Source organism: Pavona decussata, unplaced genomic scaffold (assembly GCF_977016875.1).
Source record: "Pavona decussata unplaced genomic scaffold, jaPavDecu1.1 SCAFFOLD_69, whole genome shotgun sequence".
Taxonomy (NCBI): domain Eukaryota; kingdom Metazoa; phylum Cnidaria; class Anthozoa; order Scleractinia; family Agariciidae; genus Pavona; species Pavona decussata.
Window position 1 is genome coordinate 2,593,647 of NW_028145488.1, and position 18,854 is coordinate 2,612,500.

The 18,854-nt window shown below is 37.7% G+C and overlaps 1 protein-coding gene and 1 pseudogene across 2 annotated transcripts in view; both read right to left on the reverse strand.

Annotated features, from left to right (window-relative positions):
- LOC146477770 (uncharacterized) overlaps positions 1-18,854 on the reverse strand; it is a 96,693-nt gene that overhangs the window by 16,777 nt on the left and 61,062 nt on the right. Inside the window, exons 2-5 of the mRNA XM_085113067.1 lie at positions 9,139-9,231; positions 6,229-6,941; positions 4,708-4,893; positions 4,160-4,246 (exon numbers count right to left, since the gene is read on the reverse strand). Coding sequence (XP_084969193.1) covers positions 4,160-4,246; positions 4,708-4,893; positions 6,229-6,922 — 967 coding nt within the window. The 5' untranslated portion in view covers positions 6,923-6,941; positions 9,139-9,231. The remainder of the gene's footprint in view (positions 1-4,159; positions 4,247-4,707; positions 4,894-6,228; positions 6,942-9,138; positions 9,232-18,854) is intronic.
- Positions 7,202-9,178, reverse strand: LOC146477771 (uncharacterized; annotated as a pseudogene). The gene is made up of 3 exons (XR_014865301.1): positions 9,139-9,178; positions 8,412-8,506; positions 7,202-8,090 (listed from the first exon to the last, which is right to left on the reverse strand). The product of XR_014865301.1 is annotated as an uncharacterized LOC146477771 (transcript).

Here is an 18,854-nt window from a genome sequence, read left to right on the forward strand (position 1 = left end):
TTTAAGTAATGGTTTTCCGTAAGTAATGCTTTTAGTCTTTCGTAGAACTATCTAGAAGTTTCTAGAAAGCGCGTAATTTAAATAGCGCGCGCTCTTGTCGATCACGACACGATCACGACAGGACACGCGACAGCGCAAGTTAAGTAAAAAGTCAAACTGTTTCAGTTTTTTCGTCACAAGTCACAAGTCGTAAGCAAGTTCAAGAAGTTAGTAAAAGCCAAGTTAAGTGAAAGTTTAAGTACAAGAAAGCGCAAGAAAGTAATTTAAAGTTCACCAAGCTACAGTAGAAACTATCGTTCCACTTATTCGAAGGCAGCACCAAGGTAAATATTTTCGCTGCTTTTGTTATTACGAGTTAATGTTTCAATTAGCGTACGCGTACTTAGCGACGCTTGTAACGTAAGTTTTGCTACTTTGTATTGTTTTCTTATTTTCATTTATATTAACGCAAGTCAATGTCACTGTACTTAGCGTTTTCATTTAGTTGTTTTTATCCATTTGCGTAAATTGTAATTTTTACCTTTTGTTTAGCGTAACAATTATTTTTCATCCGCGTAATCTTGTACAGTTGAGTAATTTGTAAACATTTTAATCTTTAGTTTTCACGGTGTTGAGAGACAAGTTAAACCTTATTAAAGTCTGGAAACATCAGTAAAAGAGACTGTGTTCTTGCGAATCGCTGGAGCGACAAAGATAAACAACAAAGAGTTCAACTGTCTGTTTCAGTTATCACATAAATCGTAATTATATTAGTACAGTATAGCTCAGGTAGTAACTTAATTACCTTGCTCATAACAATCTGTTCCATCCGGCCTTGGCTGCTTGGGAGGTTCTCTTTCAGGAAATGATAAAGGCCTTTTATTCTGCTTTAGTGAACTTAAATCGCTTTGTGACAAACCTATTGTACCTGAAAATACCAGAAAAAGTGGCAGTGTAAGGACCACTGGAACTGATAAGTTTCAGGGCAAGAATGTTGGCTAATTTAAGGAGGAAGTCAAAACGGGTAAGTCAACAAGAACAAAAAAGCGAGACCTGGGGAGCTACTCTTAATCACCTTTATAGGCCCAAAATTAAAGCTGCAACCAGGGCAGTTAATCGAAAGTGGTGAAAAAAAATGTTTCGGATCAATCTTCATCCATCTTCAGTACAAACCCCATTTGTGGGTGTGAAATAAATACCAAAAGTATAGTAAAATAAAGCTAATTACAACATGACAATAAATGTAGAGCAAACAACCAATAATTACAATGTGACAACAAATTAAAAATTAAAGCAAAAATGTAGCTAATTATGGCATGATGATGACAATTAAAGGAACAGAACAGAGAGTAGAAAAAACAAAACTAAATAGCTGTTATAATAGCAATTTAGTTTTGTTTGCCTATTCAGTATGTATTTCCTGTTTATTTCCTGTGTCATTAATGATTATTGATAACTAGTAACTATATTTTCACTTCTCTTGAAAAGGTCTTTGAAAATGAATACAAAAAATTACTGTAAGATACCATACCATAAACTTCAATTGAAGTGATAGTTAAGTAGACAAATCTGGTTAGCTGGCATTGTTTTACATAATAAGTTCCTCGATCTACCTGGTTTGGGTCGAAGGCTGACATAGTGATGTTCATGCAGGTGTCCCAACACAAGCTGGCTGCTGCTGCTAACATCATGTTCTGGGTGGATAGTTAAGTCATGTGACAGACTGCTGATCACGTGAATGCATGTTTTAAAGCAGTTTGCTGCAGCATGGAGAATGATGTGGTCACCCCATGTCCCATCTGCTGTCATGTTTTTTAGGTAATCAGGCCAAGACTGATGTCCATGTACAAAGTTAAACAGTTCTGTCCCATCTTGCTGCAAGAGAAGAACATAACAATTAACAAAAAATGTCAAAGTACATGTACATTGTGCCACTTCATCCAATGACCAACTGGTCAGGGCAGAGCTTTTCACTAAATTGACCAGTGCATTGATCCGCAACAAATCAAATTATACCAAAACATGTTAACTGTTCCATAATTTAATTAATCCATAAGTTATGCATTCAGTTCTTAATGAATAACTGAAGCATTGGATACAATGCAATTTCAGAGCTTTGCTTGGCTTTAGGCATCCACGTGATATCAGCCCTTGAGTAATGTACCAACTGTCCAAGAAATAGCAACCATTTTAGAATTGACTTCTGCCTTTTCTTGCAAAATGAGATCAGCGAGATATGAAGCAACAATTAAGTTTTATCTTGATGGAGGTATTTTTCAGTCAGTGACACAGGCATATTGTACTTGGAAAAAGAAAATCTGAATTCTTCCCCCTAACAGAGTTGAACCTTTGATCTTCCATTTGGATGTTATAGAACTCAGCTAGTCAGGAGACTTGTGGGAGCTAAGACCATTATTTTAAACTACATTCATGCAGTGACAAACAACTGCATACTGCTAGGATTTGAATGTGATAATTATCCTGTTTATTGTGATGAATTCGTAACAGAGGTATATTTTTCAGTCAGCCACTTTGGCATACTCGAAAAAGAAACTCCAATTTCTCCCATTTTATTGCTTTCCTGGATTTGCATAATCACAAATTGAAACCAAACTCACTTGTTCAACATTACCAAATACTAACTTACCAGTGTAGGGTTCTCCTTGAGGTATTGGACTATGTGCTGCCTCAATGCTTCATGAGAGATTTGGATTCCTTTAACCAGGTCCAGTTGTTCTGATAATGCGTAAAACATGCAATTCCCTGAACCTTTGTTACCCGAGATTTGGAAGCCTCTGTCTGAAGCAAATTTCTTTAACCCGGCTTCTAGAAGTTGTGTCTGGCCAATGATCTTGCCTGCATCATATCGCATTTGCTCAAGACCACGGAAAATTTCTTCAGCTCTCGTAACTAAAACCACCAATAAAAGGAATTACAAGTGTATTTCCAAGAATCCTATAATTATAACATTTATAGAGAATACAAGTATCAAAAATCTAAATATTATTTAACAAGGCAACAAGACTCACAGCTAACAGTTTTTGCAAATGTTACATGTACATGTTGGCAAATTGTTGTCAGTGACAGTTGTCACGAGTAATTCCCTCCTACCTTCTGTTCCACTTGTCAGATGAGTTTGAGAGGCTGCAGGGGAAGGACGCTGACTGTAATCTGCTACTGAAGACTGACTTCCACCAGAAAAACCTTCAGAGGAGAAAATTGCAATATGCAAACTTGTATGTCATTATATACTCATGAAGAAAGACACTGGATGTTCCCCATTTTGATTGTTTCTCCGTCATGTACCCTAAACTGTAATTTACACAATGTAAGAATTAGATGATGGTTTCACTGACACACATTTGAGTTCTCCTCTGTAGAGATTGTATTTGGCTGGTAAACCAGCCAGTAAATTTGAACCAGAAAAACTAATTACAGTTACGATATCACTGCTTATGTAATGTTTAATTTATTTTTTTATCTTTAATACAACGTAGGATTGGAATAATACTTATTGATATAGAAATGAAATAACTAGTTAAAAGAATATCTGGATTGTGTTTCTGTGACCTTGGCAGGTTCTTGGAGTTCTGTTCTCTAGCGAGGTTGAATGACAACTGAGATGTCAGTGGCTAGGTCAATCAATCAATCAATTAATTTAATCAATTGATTTCAATCAATGTTTATTTGCCCCATTCAATGTTTTCTTACAGTAGTATTATTCCTAATAGTTAATTAGGAGCAGGAGCACGCAACAAACCCTACTGCGCTTACAAGGAGAGCGGCTGGTACATAAATTTGTTGATTAACTACTCTGAATTTACAAGGCTGTGTAGGCCATGGTCCTTTTATACCAGAACTTTCAGTTTAAGATTGTCTGTCCTTTAACTGTTCATGTAAAGATTCCAAAAACAAAGTCAAATTACATTGGATTTTACTGCCTCTAGTCATGAACAAGGTTTCCTTGGGAAATGTATTTTTTATTTTGACTTGTTTGACTTTACACAATGCAACATATAAAAAACTTGCTACAGCATTCAGACTTGTTGAGGAAATCATTATTTTATCATGGACTTGTACATGACCATAAAATTATCTACAAAGTAAGAAACATTATCCAAAGTGCTATAATTTTTTCTAGTTATTTGACCCCTTGTGAAAGTAAACGACTAAGTATTACCTGCATGATGTACAGTTGAGGGTTTGCTTGGATCTGCAATACTTGAAACAGATGATACATGTATCGTCCTTTCTGGAGCTAACACATCTTGGGGACAGAAATGATATCATTAAAGTAAGTCAATTTGTGGCTGCAATGTGTTAAAGTGCCCCTGGGACGAAAATTTAATTTTCCATCTTTTTACATTTTCGTGTAGAATATGACCTTCCTACTCATGTTACCAAATTTCAATCCTTTACGGCGATTGGAAGTATTTTTTTTTTTAGCTTTTTATTCGAGATTTCACGGCCGCCATTACTTGGCCTTGTTCCGGAAGTTAAGGCTCAAATTGCAGGAAGTGATGTCATTGGCTCAACACGAAAAATTCCACATGGCTAATTTTCATATGGATTCTACTTCATAAACTGTATTCTGCTGTTATTTAGTTCGCAACAGCAGAATACCGACAGACATTTGACATAACAGGACGTCTATGGATTCGGTGTTCAGAATTCTGCAAAATTGTCCCATGCTCATGCAAGCAACATGAATTCAATGTAACAGCTTACCTCCAAAGTGCTGCCAATCTTTGAAAACCAGCGTATCACTTAGAATGTGAGCAGTAAGGGAAGCAGCCATTATGCTAGCAAAAGGTCTCCATGAATCTGTTTTACGCTTCTTGCCATCAGCAAAGTCTGCGACACCTTTGATGACAACCCATTCAACATCCAGGTCATGTGCTGCGGTATACAGACCTAAAAAGATGTACATAACATGTGTCCCTCTGTGAGATTAAGCAAACAGGAAGTGATTAACCAGTATTCAAAAATTTACAAGAAGGGATTCAGGTCTGAGCACCGTTGTCTAGGTTCAAAATGGTTTCTCTTGACATGCCTGATAGGCTCATTGGATACTGACAGACTCTACCATTTTGGAGTATCAGAATAGTCTACGTCAGACTCTGGGTCACTTATGGGTTGTTCAATAAGAGCTCCTGGACAAACCAGATCGCAGGAAACTACCAAAGGAGGATCTCTTATATCCACCAAGAAAAGACAGAGCAAGATTGCCTGAGGTTGACTACAAGTTATTATGTCCCCAGAGAGATGCAGAAGCAACTACACAACAATGCAACCATACAGTACTGTAAGACTAGCATCAGTAATAAAAGTGATCGCAGATAGATCATTAATTTAACAGGTGGTGGTGGATTAATTACATCTCATCAAGAACATTATCAATTGGACAATTAACACTCAAATACCACTAGCTTGGCGCTATCAAGCAATGCAAAAGGCACAGGGAGAGGGTAAAAGATAGCTGCCAAAGAATACCAGTAATTATTGTCAAGAAGTCTGACTGAGCAAATGCACTTGGGTAAAAATGTTGCCAGAAGGAAAGGCTTCCCAGTTGTCCAAGAGGAAACCTGAACTCAAAAAGCTGCATGTAAATGTATGCTCTACAACATTTCATGCACGGGAAAATATCATTCCTTGCATTGCCATCTGGCCATGGGGCAATAGTGTTCAGCTTCCATGTGCGCAGAAATCGAGAGCCTACGTGTTAAAGCCATTAGAATTATTCACAAATTCTGCAACATGTTTTAGATTGTAATGTTTATCTCACTGTAACTCTCCCTTGAACTTAACTTTTGAAACTCCGACGTATGAAATATATAATAATCAGTCTAAACATACCAGCTCTACGTGAAACTGCCATCCTAATTATAGAATATCCATTATTTGCGACACAATACTAAATCAGTCTGCAAGTTAAAGTTACAAAAATGTACAAGCCATAAAACCACAACCTAACTCAAATAAAATTGTTTATCTCACCACATGTAGCCTAGGTGTTGTTTGCCGATTCAACGTTTAAGGTGCAAGAGTTGACACCATCGCCTGATAAAGATCAGCACTTTATTGACCAGCACCTACATTGTATGCTACACAACAGTGTGACAAACAATTCATTTGAGCTATCAATTTGAACCACAATGACAAACACCTTTCATGAAATGTCTTCTCTTTTGAAACTTAACATTCCATATCCCTGCTGCTATGTAATGGTAAAACTGGACATACCCTTACCTTCGCCTTCCAATTCAATTGCAACTGCACGGGGAAATCGTTTGATGAGTTGATCACGTCTTTCTTTGTTATCAACTTCCTCTGGGCCGCTCAGGAACACACCATCCCGGTGCACCTCTACCTCTAGTTTTCCTGGGTCTTTCAAAGGTGCCTCCCAGCCTTCATTTGCATTCTGTACTAGTTTTGCAAGATGCTTTCTTAAAGGAACACTAATGCCACATTCTTCGATTCCATCCTGAGTGACCTTGCTAGGGGCATACGTTATCAACTTTTTTGAGACAACAACGTCTCCCAGCTTCACTCTTTTGTCGTCTAAGCCACTACAGAAACCCACGCTGAATACAGCTTTGGGTCTTAAGATCTTTACAGTATTTAGTACTACAACTGCAGGTCCTTGAACGCTGGAGGAACCCTTATCGCATTTAATTACTGCAATTTTCTGCCTCACCTCATCGCCACCAATATCTCCAAAGTACACAAGACCAAGTGCTTTGTGATAACTTTTAAAGAAACCAGCATTCAAATGAGAAAGGCAAGCTAAAAATGCACAGTCTGACACTGTTAGTAACAAAAAATCAATGGGAAGTTGCACAAGTTGCCAATCCACTGATCTCTTGGGAAGATTCTTGTTCTTTAGGAGAGGAACATCCACCTCTGGTGGGTCACTGGTGCTGTCTTCAGTTCTTGACATCATTGTTAAAAACACTCATTTCCTACAAGAGAAGGGTACTAAGTAATTTAACAATCCATCAAACTGTTAATCTATCAAAATTAAAATAGGAAATATAATAAATTAAAAAAAATAATGATTTAATTTTAGTTAAAAATTATTTAAAAAAGCGATCTCTGGCTAAAAGATTAAAAACTACGAGCTTTCGACTGCCCGAACTGCTGTCTTCGACGGGTAAAATGAGTGATGGGAAAAACTTTTTAAACAAAAATGTGAATTGCGAAATGATAAGAATGTAAATAATTATGAATGTTTGTTAAAAAGAATGTTGTATTTTCCAGGTAACGGGCAAGAATTGTTATCTGCGTTAGGTGTCACTTTGGTATGCCACGCTCTCTAATGTTTTTCTGGTTCTAAAGGTGCCTTTGTCAATAATTGACCCGTTTTCAAAATCAATGACATGGTTGTTGGACCAGGCGTGATTAGCAATTCTAGAACCTTTGGCCGCTGTTTTGGTGTTCCTCAAATGTTCTTTTTTTTGGGTATTGAAAGCTCTGCCGGTTTCCCCAATGTAACACCACAAACAATTTGTACAGGGAATTTTATACACGACGTTGGTCTGCGATTCCATGGAAGATCCAAATTTTGGAGCTGGGAACTGTCGTTGTAGTGTGGTAAATGGTTTGGTTACAACTGTGACATCGTGTTTTTTGAGGATACGTGTCAAAGGTTCAGTTACTCCTTTGATGTAAGGGAGAGAGGCGAAAGACTTGCGTGATTCGGTTGGTTCGACCATCTTAAAAAACATTCCAACAAGTTCCTCTGGGGATACATTTGTTGTTGAGGATCGGGTTTTTTCAGCCTGTATGTTTTGGATAAACTTAGGTGGATAACCGTTTGACTCCAGAGCTGCATGAACATAATTAAGTTCCCGCTTTTTTCCTTCGGAGGAATTGGGTAGATTTAGGGCTCTGTGCAGAAGAGTTGATGCTGTGCTGGCCTTGTGTTGACTGTCATGATGGGAATTAAAGTCTAAGTATCTGTCTGTATGGGTGGGCTTTCTGTAAACATTAACAGCGATGACTCCATTTCTACGGGAGACCAGAGTGTCGAGGAAGGAAATCTTTCCGTTACATTCGGTCTCGATGGTAAACGAGATGTTTGTATCAATAGTCCATTTTACAGTTGCGTGCTAAGTGACCTGGCCTTGGATTGTAAACGAGGCTGGGGGTGACCTTGTTTTGATACAAACCTCACTGCTTTTCATATGTAGATCATGCTTTTCTTATGCAAACTAGTTGGCATTTACATATGAAAAGCAGTGAGGTTTGTATTAAAACAAGGTCACCTCCAGCCTCGTTTCCAATCCAAGGCCAGGTCGCTAAGCACACAACTGTAAAATGGCTTATTGAATTTAATGTGTCATGGAAGGCTGAGACGTCGTCTTTTGTAATGATACAAAAACTGTCGTCTACATATCGTTTCCAAATTTTGGGGGGAAGGGATGAATTACTGATTGCGGACTCTTCGATCTCTTCCATGCAGAGATTGGCCACAACGGGGCTGACAGGACTGCCCATTGCACAGCCATGGACTTGTTTGTAAATTCTGTCATTAAAAACAAAATAGTTGTTGGACAAGGTGAATTGTAGAAGTGCGGGGATGTCATCAATACAATACAACATTCTTTTTAACAAACATTTATAATTATTTACATTCTTATCATTTCGCAATTCACATTTTTGTTTAAAAAGTTTCTCTCATCGCTCATTTTACCCGTGGACGACTGCAGTTCGGGCAGTCGAAAGCTCTTAGTTTTTAATCTTTTAGCCACAGATCGCTTTTTTAAATTTTAACTATGTTTCACCCTGGCTACGGCCCCTCAATGTTTTTACGATTTAATTTTAATTAATTAAAATTGGGGGCTCATGGCTGGGTTGCCAGGATTTGCCAGTCATGGGAGCGGTCTTTATCTAGGAGCTGGCTGCCAACAGTGGAAGCTCCTGGATGTCCCAGGCACCCAACCTCCACTTAGTGATGCGGTTGTTAACTTTAGTTTCGTCATTCCTCACATCACAAATGCAAGGTCAAATGCTTTGCTTGTATATCTATAGTTGTAATTCAGGCTTCCCTATCATCCTTACAATAACATTGAACTCACAGTAAATATATTGCTGACACATCACCGTCAGCTGATAGTAAGAGAAATTGCTGAAATCAATGTTATACATGTAACTTACCAAATCCAGCTCCTCCAAGGCTCCAAGTACACACGTACATCTTGAACCAACACTTTAACATATTCGTGAACAGACAGATGCACTGGAAGTTTGCTAAAAAAAATCAAGAGAAGACGACTCAAACAAAGAAATGTTAGGGCACAGCTAGACTGATGTCAAACTTGGGATGGCAATTTGAAATGAGCAGAGGTTTCTCAAATCAATCATTACAGTCAATCCACATCATGTGTTACAAGTATTTCCAAGTATGAAATGAATATTCAAACTCCTCTTGATATAAATGTCTGGCATCTGAATGTAATGTTGAACATTTCTCTAGAAATCTTTCCAAAAAAGAAGCATTAACTGAAAAAAAAAAAAAAAAAAGATTCACGACAAACTACTTGGAAAACAATAAAATTATTGCCATTCTTGAAATAGTAACGAAAAATTCATACCTTTATACGGTCAATAAAATTTTCCACAAATTTCTAGCCTCAAAAGCTGAAACCAAACAGTATTTTGAAGCTGCGAAGGATTTGTTGTGTCAGGTGGCCGAGCTGAACAGACTGGAAAAGCTTTTCAATGATTTCTCGGGTGAGTGTTTCTTAATTTGTTTACTACGTAAGCAATTTCACGATCTTTCCTCGATGTTTTGACAAAGGCATCTAGTGCCTTGTTGCTTGCAAGAACTCTGGATCTGTTAAGATACTGAATGTTTTTCAGGCGGCTCTAATGCTTCTGAGAGTAATTGCTTTGTACTCCGTCTATCTTTTTGTCCGCCAGAAAGCTAAAATTTCTCAAGGCACTTCAGTGCGAGCTCAGATTTGCTCAGGTGGTTTTCTACATCTCTTCAAGACGAGTCGAGACCTCTGTTTAACGGTTGCAAGAACCAATCTCAGAAAATACATGTACTGCTTGCAATTGAAGGGCTCCGTGGAAAAAGGGCGTACTGTAAGGGACGATCTGACCTTTAGAATTCAAATTTATCCAAAAAATGGTCTACTTTGGCCTACAGTTCTGTTATCTTATTAGAAAGTTTTGTATTCAAACATGGAACTCTGTTTCTGACGCAATAAAAAGTCTGTATGCACAAATAAGTGCGAATTTAGAGAAATTGGGATTGTTAAGACCACATTGTTACTTGCGCCCATTTTCCACTACGCCCTTCAATTATGTATTAATACTTGTACTCAATGTACACTTGTTGTCATTGAAACGGCACACGAAAGCGGTCTTTTTCGCGGAAGCAACGGAAATAATCATATCACGCTTTAATTTGATTCTGTTACAAACTACCATGTACGTGGCAGGAATGTCAGAAATGTAAACAGTTACATTCTCCAAGAGAAAATGTGTCCATTTCACTCGTAAAATCCAGCTTTGGCCTGTTTGACGACATATCACTCTTAATAACACAAAATACTTGAATTCCACATGATTAACAGGGAGACATTTAGCCATTTCAACGATTAACAGCAGTTCTATCAAAAAGCTACTGAGTGACCATCTATTTTTTCACAATCAGTCGGTGTTAACCGTTGAAATTGTATGTTAATCGTACTCTTATTATCACTGCCTTGAAATAATTTTTGTAAAGTTAATCGTTACATACCGAATTCCAAGCCTGGGAAGCGACAACTAACGCTTGCAAAACACCTTGCACATGCAGGCCCGTAGCAAGGCTAAAATAACTAGGGGGGCAGAGCAAAATGGTTAAACAAAACTACTTCCCCCCCCCCCCCCCCCGGCCTGTCACCCCAAAAAACAGACAGATTAGGGAGTTTAAGATGCAACAAGAGCATAAAAAAAGCAGTAGATTTAGTAAGCAAATCAATAACTGCACCTGCGTCACACTTTTTGGTACATTTCTTTGCCGTTTTTTTTTTCTTTCGCGGACTAATGACCACGTGAAATTTAATTTCACGTTTGAAGGAGGACTTATACAAACGAGGAAAAATTTTTCTTTCTCTTTTTAAATTTGGAATCGGGCAGTGAGAATCCGACTACAGGAAAATTTTGCTCTTGAGAGGACATATTTGTGTGGCTTTCGACAACGCGCGAATACTAATTAAAACTGTTATAAACTAAGGGCATTTATGTTGCTATCAATGAGCGGATGTCTTAAAAAAACAAGTAGTTTATTTCAACAGCTAGCTTTCACGGTTTGATATTGGTTGATTTCGATCAATTTTGGTTCTTATTTCCGATTCACAAGGTAGGAGTGCCTTCGTTGCTGTTGTATACAGCTATTTCAATTAACGTTGTCGGATTAAAATCCAGCTAAAAGACAAGACCGCAATGTTTTGTGGGATTATTTTTTATGAATAATTTCATCAAAATCATCCCTGCACGTGCAGGTCATTGTACTGCTAATTACAACCTATTGTTTTCTCCAGGCATGACTGATTTTGATGAATTTATTCATAAAAATCCCCCGTAAACTTTCGGTCTTGCCTTTTAGCTTCATGCTTTGAACTGACAACGTTAATTGAAATAGCTGTATAAAAACAAACTGTTAGCGAAAGAAACTGACAGGTAGTAAACATATTATTGAAGGTTATGAAAAGGCACTTGCAGCATCAGAGTTCAAGACTGATTGATCAGTGCACATTAATCTGTTTTAATCATCATTTTTTGGCACATTGTTTATTAACTTCCAAAAATTCTGGGGGGGGGGGGGCTCAAGCCCCCCCTGCCCCTCCCCTTGCTACGGGCCTGACATGGCGTAATTTGTCTCTGATGCTCCTGCGGGATTTGATAATTGAAATGAAAAATTCACCAATGGACAGTCATCACTATCAAGGAGGGATTCTTCGGACAACGTTTCGACCAGTTCCTCTGAACTGCATTCGTCACTTTCATAACTATCAAAAGATCCATAGATGTTGTGTGTTTACAAAGTTCTTCACCAAACAAAAGCGAAACCACCTGGCCAGTACAATTAATATGCAAGTTGTTTATCACGAACGCCTTGATCTATTTTGGGCTTGTTACAACCCGCAAAAGTAAACCATGATGTCATCACAAACGTTACTTATGAAACAACAACAGGTACACCTAAACACGGCTCATGGAAAGTGGAAACTTTTAGGTTACCAGAAATTTGGAAAACCACGAGTCTGACGTGGACAAAACCTATGAGAAAATTACCCTTCCACTGGTAAACAAGCAAACCACCCAATTCCCCCACCCCCGACTCAATGTTGTTTTCTGCTTCAAGAACAGTTTCCTTGCAACCAGCATTTCCCACATCAACATTGCATAAGGGGGAGGGGGAGGAAGAAGTGACTGTGGTAGAATTAGAAAGGGAGAAACAGTAAGTGATTGTTTTTTGGCTATCCATGTTCAGTTTTCATTGCATAGGGGGAGGAGTGGGAAGGAGAAGTAACTGTGGTAGAATTAGAAAGGGAGAAACAGTAAGTGATTGGTTTCTTGGCTATCCATGTTCAGTTTTCATTGCATAGCTGGAGGGGTGGGAAGGAGAAGTAACTGTGGTAGAATTAAGAAGGGACAAATCGTAAGCAAATGGTGTTGGGCCAATTCGTGTTCGGTTTTCTCAAGTGAGTTTTGTCCACGATTGTAAAACTACGATACGTTTTCAAAACCAGCAAGATAGCGTAGCGTAGAAACTCGAACCGGTAATCTTAAACAGGAAATGGCATGCCAAGAAACGACAAGGAATGTTGCTTGACGCGCAACAAAACTTTCTAACATGTTAACAGATCAGTAGGCCAAGGAAGACCGTTTTTTAGAGAGATTTGAATTGTAAAGGTAAAATCGTCACTTACGCACTTTTTCCACCGAGCCCTTCAATTTCTGAGCCTTTGCTAGAATATGGGACAATCCAAAAGTCTAGCGAAACATATATCAAACGTTTTTGCTGAACTGTAATTTGCCAGTTCATAAACAGAAAGGTAAGCACTGAAAGTTTTTGCACTAACCATTACAATTCTTAACAGCAAACTTGTTTTGTCTTCTTTGTGTTCAGTATAAAACACTGTTATTAATGTCTTGGCTTTCTTTTTGAAAGCACTCTGCCATTTTTCTCCCCGACACACCAAAACTACGTATATCGCAGGATATCTGTTATGTGCGGGCGACCTACATTGAGTTCGCCATGACCATATTTGGGCAGTGTCACGATGTGTTGAATAATAATAATTATTGAGAATATCGGTAGTTGAAAACCATGATCTTCCCCACACAGATCAGATGTCAACTGAACTCAATCTACATGTAGCTTATCTCTCTTGTTATAAGATTTGCGTTACAAGGCAATGCCACATACAGTAGTATGAATTAAGAATATGAGAGATGACTGCAAACAAGTGGTTTTAATAATAATCTTTCATTAGGAAACTTTCAATCACTCCTAACAGTGGTTTTCAGAAAGGTCCTTCTAAGATTAAGTTGAACAGGCCCCAGTTGTTCAAAGGGCAGATAACTTTATCCACTGGATAAGTCGCTATCCAGCGGAGAAAATGTACTCCAACCAACGCTTTTGCAAAGTTTTCCACACCATTCCATTCTTAAATTTAACATATGCTTCTACTTTCTTCACAAATATAGGACTATCGGGAAAATCTTGCACACATTTTATCTGCCAGATAACGAACTATCCAATGGATAAAGTTATCTGCCCTTTGAACAACTGGCCCTTGGTGTATAGGTCGACCCTAACTTTTCACTCTAGAAATTAAGATTTTCCTGATCAATTATCAGGAAAATCTAAGATTATGTAGAATTTAATCGAGTCTTCCTTTTACTGCAGAGTGCCTTTGAGAACAAAAAAATTGACCAAAAGTATTCACATCCATCCTTATGGACGATAATGATTATTCACGTGCATACAATGTACATGTAGAACGCGCCTTAGAGACTTATTAAGCAGGCTAGGCCATGCGTGTTTAGCGATGCAGATCAGAGTGGCGTCTGTAACTGCGTCATCACAAATGACAAACCTGAAGAACAAATGATTGATCCTTTGATCAGCTTACACCAAAACATTTGATAGAAATGTAGACTTGAAGTTAATGTTAGCATTCCGCAAAAAAAAATGTGACTCAAACAAGACTTTCTTCCGACAAATTTCAATAAAATGAAACTGAAGATTGATTTGCATGTGTCCATATCATCGACATAGCGTGCCTAATAATTTTCAATGTGAACCTCATTTATCAGAGTCACGGAGGTACCTCAAGTTAAACTTTATCCAAAGAAGCAGTTAATAGCAATGTAAAACGTGTTCGTTAAGGTAACAGTAAGATTATCAAGTTCACGTAACAATCCCACAACATGAAAGCTTAATATTTCCAAGAAGGCGAAACCTGCATGATCTCGAGCTTTTACAAAGCACTAAGACCCATCTTCATTGAAAGATTCAAGTGGATATTGAATCGAGGGTTGTCTGAAAGTTAAGAACGAAGCTAAAGAGACCAAATTATACACGCTTTAGTATAATTACTCAGGTGATTATAGAGATCCTGTTGATCTGATTGGTCGAGGATTGCGTCATATCCTGCTATAATCACCTCGCGCGAGGTGATTATAGTGGGGAGCATTAATTTTCAAAATGGCCGCTTAGCGATTTGTTGATGTTTCTGAGTAAGAAGTAAATAGGATGAATGAAAATGCAAATATTCCGAAAGGCGCTAAAGATGCAGCTAAGTCTGAGGTGACACTTGTCTTTTAGAAGGCAAGATATAAAAATTTTGCTAATTGCAAAAAAAAAAAAACCCTTGTAAATTACATGTTGTTGATGGCTTACAGTCAACCCATGAACGATATTTTTGAAATTTGAACGGAGTTTTGAAATTTACATCTCAGTTTTGAACATCGCAAACGAGATTTCAGACTTCCCGTATAAATTTCCCTAGCTTATTGACGGTATAAAGCTATGAATTTTTCTTTACATTGCAAAATTGAATATTTCAAGAATAACAATTTTTTTCCAAGTATTTTGAATCTTTTTTTCAGTTAATAATGTGTCTTTTTCGGCGGTGAGGGTAAAAGACGGAATGAGTCTGCGGAATGGAATGTGGAATGACGTGCGGAATGGCATAATTATGCAAAATACGAGTTGCGGAATGACATAATTATGCGAGATACGATTTATGCATAATGACTCACAGAAATACATTAAACTGAAAAAGCGCGCCTTTTTTTGGGCGCCAATTTGCAAATACAGCCTTTTTGTAACCATTTCAACCGAAGAATGCATCACAAAAACCCAAACGATGGTATCTTCGAATTCAAACTTTTATCCTTCAATTCTCATCGCATAGCCGTTGATGCAACATAGCAGCTCGTGGACTTTTATCGCTCGCGAGTGAACACAAGATTTGTAATACATTTGCATTAAAGAGGCTTGTTTATTTACGTAACCTGGTTTCCATTCCACACGAGTCGTCCGCCATTATGAGAGATGTATACAACTCAGTCGAAGGCTGGTTAAACTTGACATGTTTCAAGCTTTCACAGCGCCTCGCAGGAAAAAGACGTGAGTAAAGAACCGCCGCTGTTTATTTTTGAAACGATTTATGTCACTTGTCGAAGATTTATCTGGTTATGACGAATGTGTTGTGGTTCGGTCATGCTCATTTCTGTTGTTTTACGTTTTATATTAATCAATTTATCATACACAGCCAAACACACACACACGCAAAAAAATAAGTAAATAAACCCGAATAAATGAATAAAAACGAAAATAAAAATTTAACGGCAATCTATACCGCAGAACTCTTTCCCCGTATTTTGACGTGTAGATTTCGGTTTTTTATTTTCGAAGGAAGGATCTTGATGTAACAAATTTTCAACTCCAACATTTTATTAGAAACAATATCTAAGCAATTCGGGAAAGATTTCTGCACAGCCCCATACATTATTTATCCATGCACAACTGTCACACTAACCCACTTCCAAAAACGACGAGCGTGAAAACAGGGTGTGAGTCGCAAAATGTATAGATAATTATGCATGGGGCTGTGCAGATATCTTGACGCAACTCGTACTAAAAATACTGTAAGAGACTAATGTCACTTGAAGCCGACTTTCTTTTCTTCTTTTTTTTTTTTCCTTTTTTTTTTTCATTTTAAAGAATCGATATAAGCTGGTATTGTACTGGTTATCCCATACCATAAAATCCCGGTTTTAGAGAGGAAACATGAAATTCAGTCCACTTTGGAGAAGAGAGGGGTAGGGGGAGGGGAATTGCAATAACTGTTAAAACGTGTTGAAATAACACCCATGCCCATTTGTAACCATGAATAGTGCATGTCCCTCTAACTTATCAGTGATGGAATCACATTCAGCGTGTATACTTTACAGTTAGTTTAAACTTGCAAATAAATCATACTGATAACATCCCAAAATATTCCTAAGATGGAGAAAGCTTCTTCACCACTGTAACAACTATCATCCATCACAATGGCTGAACCCAATCCAGTCACATTGTATTTTATTTTCAAAGTATAAAACATGTCACCCCAAACATTGTTTATTCTGATCTTTGAAGTGGGTATCTAAGTAGGGGTTTCAACATTATGCTAGCTTATAGTGGGGCAAAGCCTTAAAGAATATGTTAGTATTATAAACTGGTTTTTCGGCTTTTTCTTCTTTTTCTTTTACTGCATGACCATTTTGTCTGATACGATAAGTTTGCTGATCGTTGTTTTCAAAATTACATTACATAACTAATTATGTAATGAACAACTCATTTTTTGGCGTAAAAACTGCCCTGTTTATATTATGCTTTAGTATCTTCAAACTCAATGTTAAATGAAGATACTGTTTGTAGAGTTTTCATATTACAAGCATTATATATGTGGACATGGAAACTGCTATGACAACTAGAATTACCAGCTAAAGTTATGGTGGATATAGTTTTGGTTGTCATAAGAGAGGATCAAGTATATGTGTGGGCTTAATCCTCTAATGGTCCAGGGTTCTGTCTGTACCTACCTACTTTCAAACTGAACATAAAGAAATTCACTTCATTTGTAATTTTCTGCCCAGCTACTCTCCTATAGGTGCCCCCTACTTCAACACGTAATGAAACCCCTGATGGTCATACATGACTTATTAGAATGATGATGATTCCCCTTGGTTTATTTTTAGGTCAGTCATCAAGAATCATAAAAATTAATTTGTAAAAAATTATGTGTACGTAAACAAGCAACAAAAAAACTCTGGTTGACCTCTGGTTGTATGGTTGACCTAAAAAAAGTCATAAATAGTGAACAGCTGGGTATGTATGAACATGTATGGAGAATTCATACTTTTGATCCTCTCTTGCTTGTTGTTGTTTTTGCCAAATGTTAACGTGAACTTAAGAAGTTAGTTATTATTGCTCTACACCCCAAGGGGAAATGGGAGGTCAATTTTAGGGCGATGTAAAAATGCCTGTCCCTGACAGGGGTTGAAAAATATGCAGTTTTGTACCATTGCGGTGGAAATCTGAGTCTCTGCTTTCAAAACCTCAAAGGAAAGCTTTTTTGTTCTGTGCAATGAGGAAACTGCTTGATTATTTCAATATTTTGTTTTGGTAACCCTAAAGGAAACTACATTGGGGCCACACCTATGCCAAGAGAGTCTGATACAATTTAGAGTATTCTGTTCAACATTTTTGACAGCTTGTCCCTTCAGTTTTATGTAAGAGTCCCCCCCCCCCTTCCCCTGGGGTGTAAGTGTGGTTACATTACATGTTTGTAGAGCTACTTGAGTTACTGTTGTTGAGCTACTGAGCAATCCAACCATTTATGGGTTTACCTCTGCAAGACCTGTGATACTCACCAATCAGATAAAACAAGGAAAACCAAAAAAGTCAACAATAGGTTGAGTCTAGGAAAACTTCACAGGCTCTTGTAATGAGGCACAAACCATAATACCGTAAAATTCCGGTTACGAGTGGGGATATGTAAAAAGGAAATGTCACCAGTTTTTTTAGGCGCAAGGGGGGAGGGGTGTTACGTGTTTATATAAAGATCAAAGATGGGCCTATAAGTGGAAGAGTGGTAGGGGTTTATTACGGAATAAAATTTTCGTTTACAAATAGATGGCCCAAAAATTGAGGCGATTTATTAGCAGGGGAGGGGGACTTAAAACCGGGATTTTATGGTATGGGATAACCAGTACAACACAAGCTTATATCGATTCTTTAAAATAAAAAAAAAAGAAAAAGAAAAGAAAGTAGATAAGAATTACGGTATGGTATTAATTACCGAGGCTTCAAGTGACATTAGTCTCTTACAGTATTTTTAGTACGAGTTGCGTCAAGATATCTGCACAGCCCCATGCATAATTATCTATACATTTTGCGACTCACACCCTGTTTTCACGCTCATCGTTTTAGGAAGTGGGTTAGTGTGACAGTTGTGCATGGATAAATAATGTATGGGGCTGTGCAGAAATCTTTCCCGAATTGCTTAGATATTGTTTCTAATAAAATGTTGGAGTTGAAAATTTGTTACATCAAGATCCTTCCTTCGAAAATAAAACACCGAAATCTACACGTCAAAATATGGGGAAAGAGTTCTGCGGTATAGATTGCCGTTAAATTTTTATTTTCGTTTTTATTCATTTATTTATTTACTTATTTTTTTGCGTGTGTGTGTGTTTGGCTGTGTATGATAAACTGATTAATATAAAACGTAAAACAACGGAAATGAGCATGACCGAACCACAACACATTCGTCATAACCAGATAAATCTTCGACAAGTGACATAAATCGTTTCAA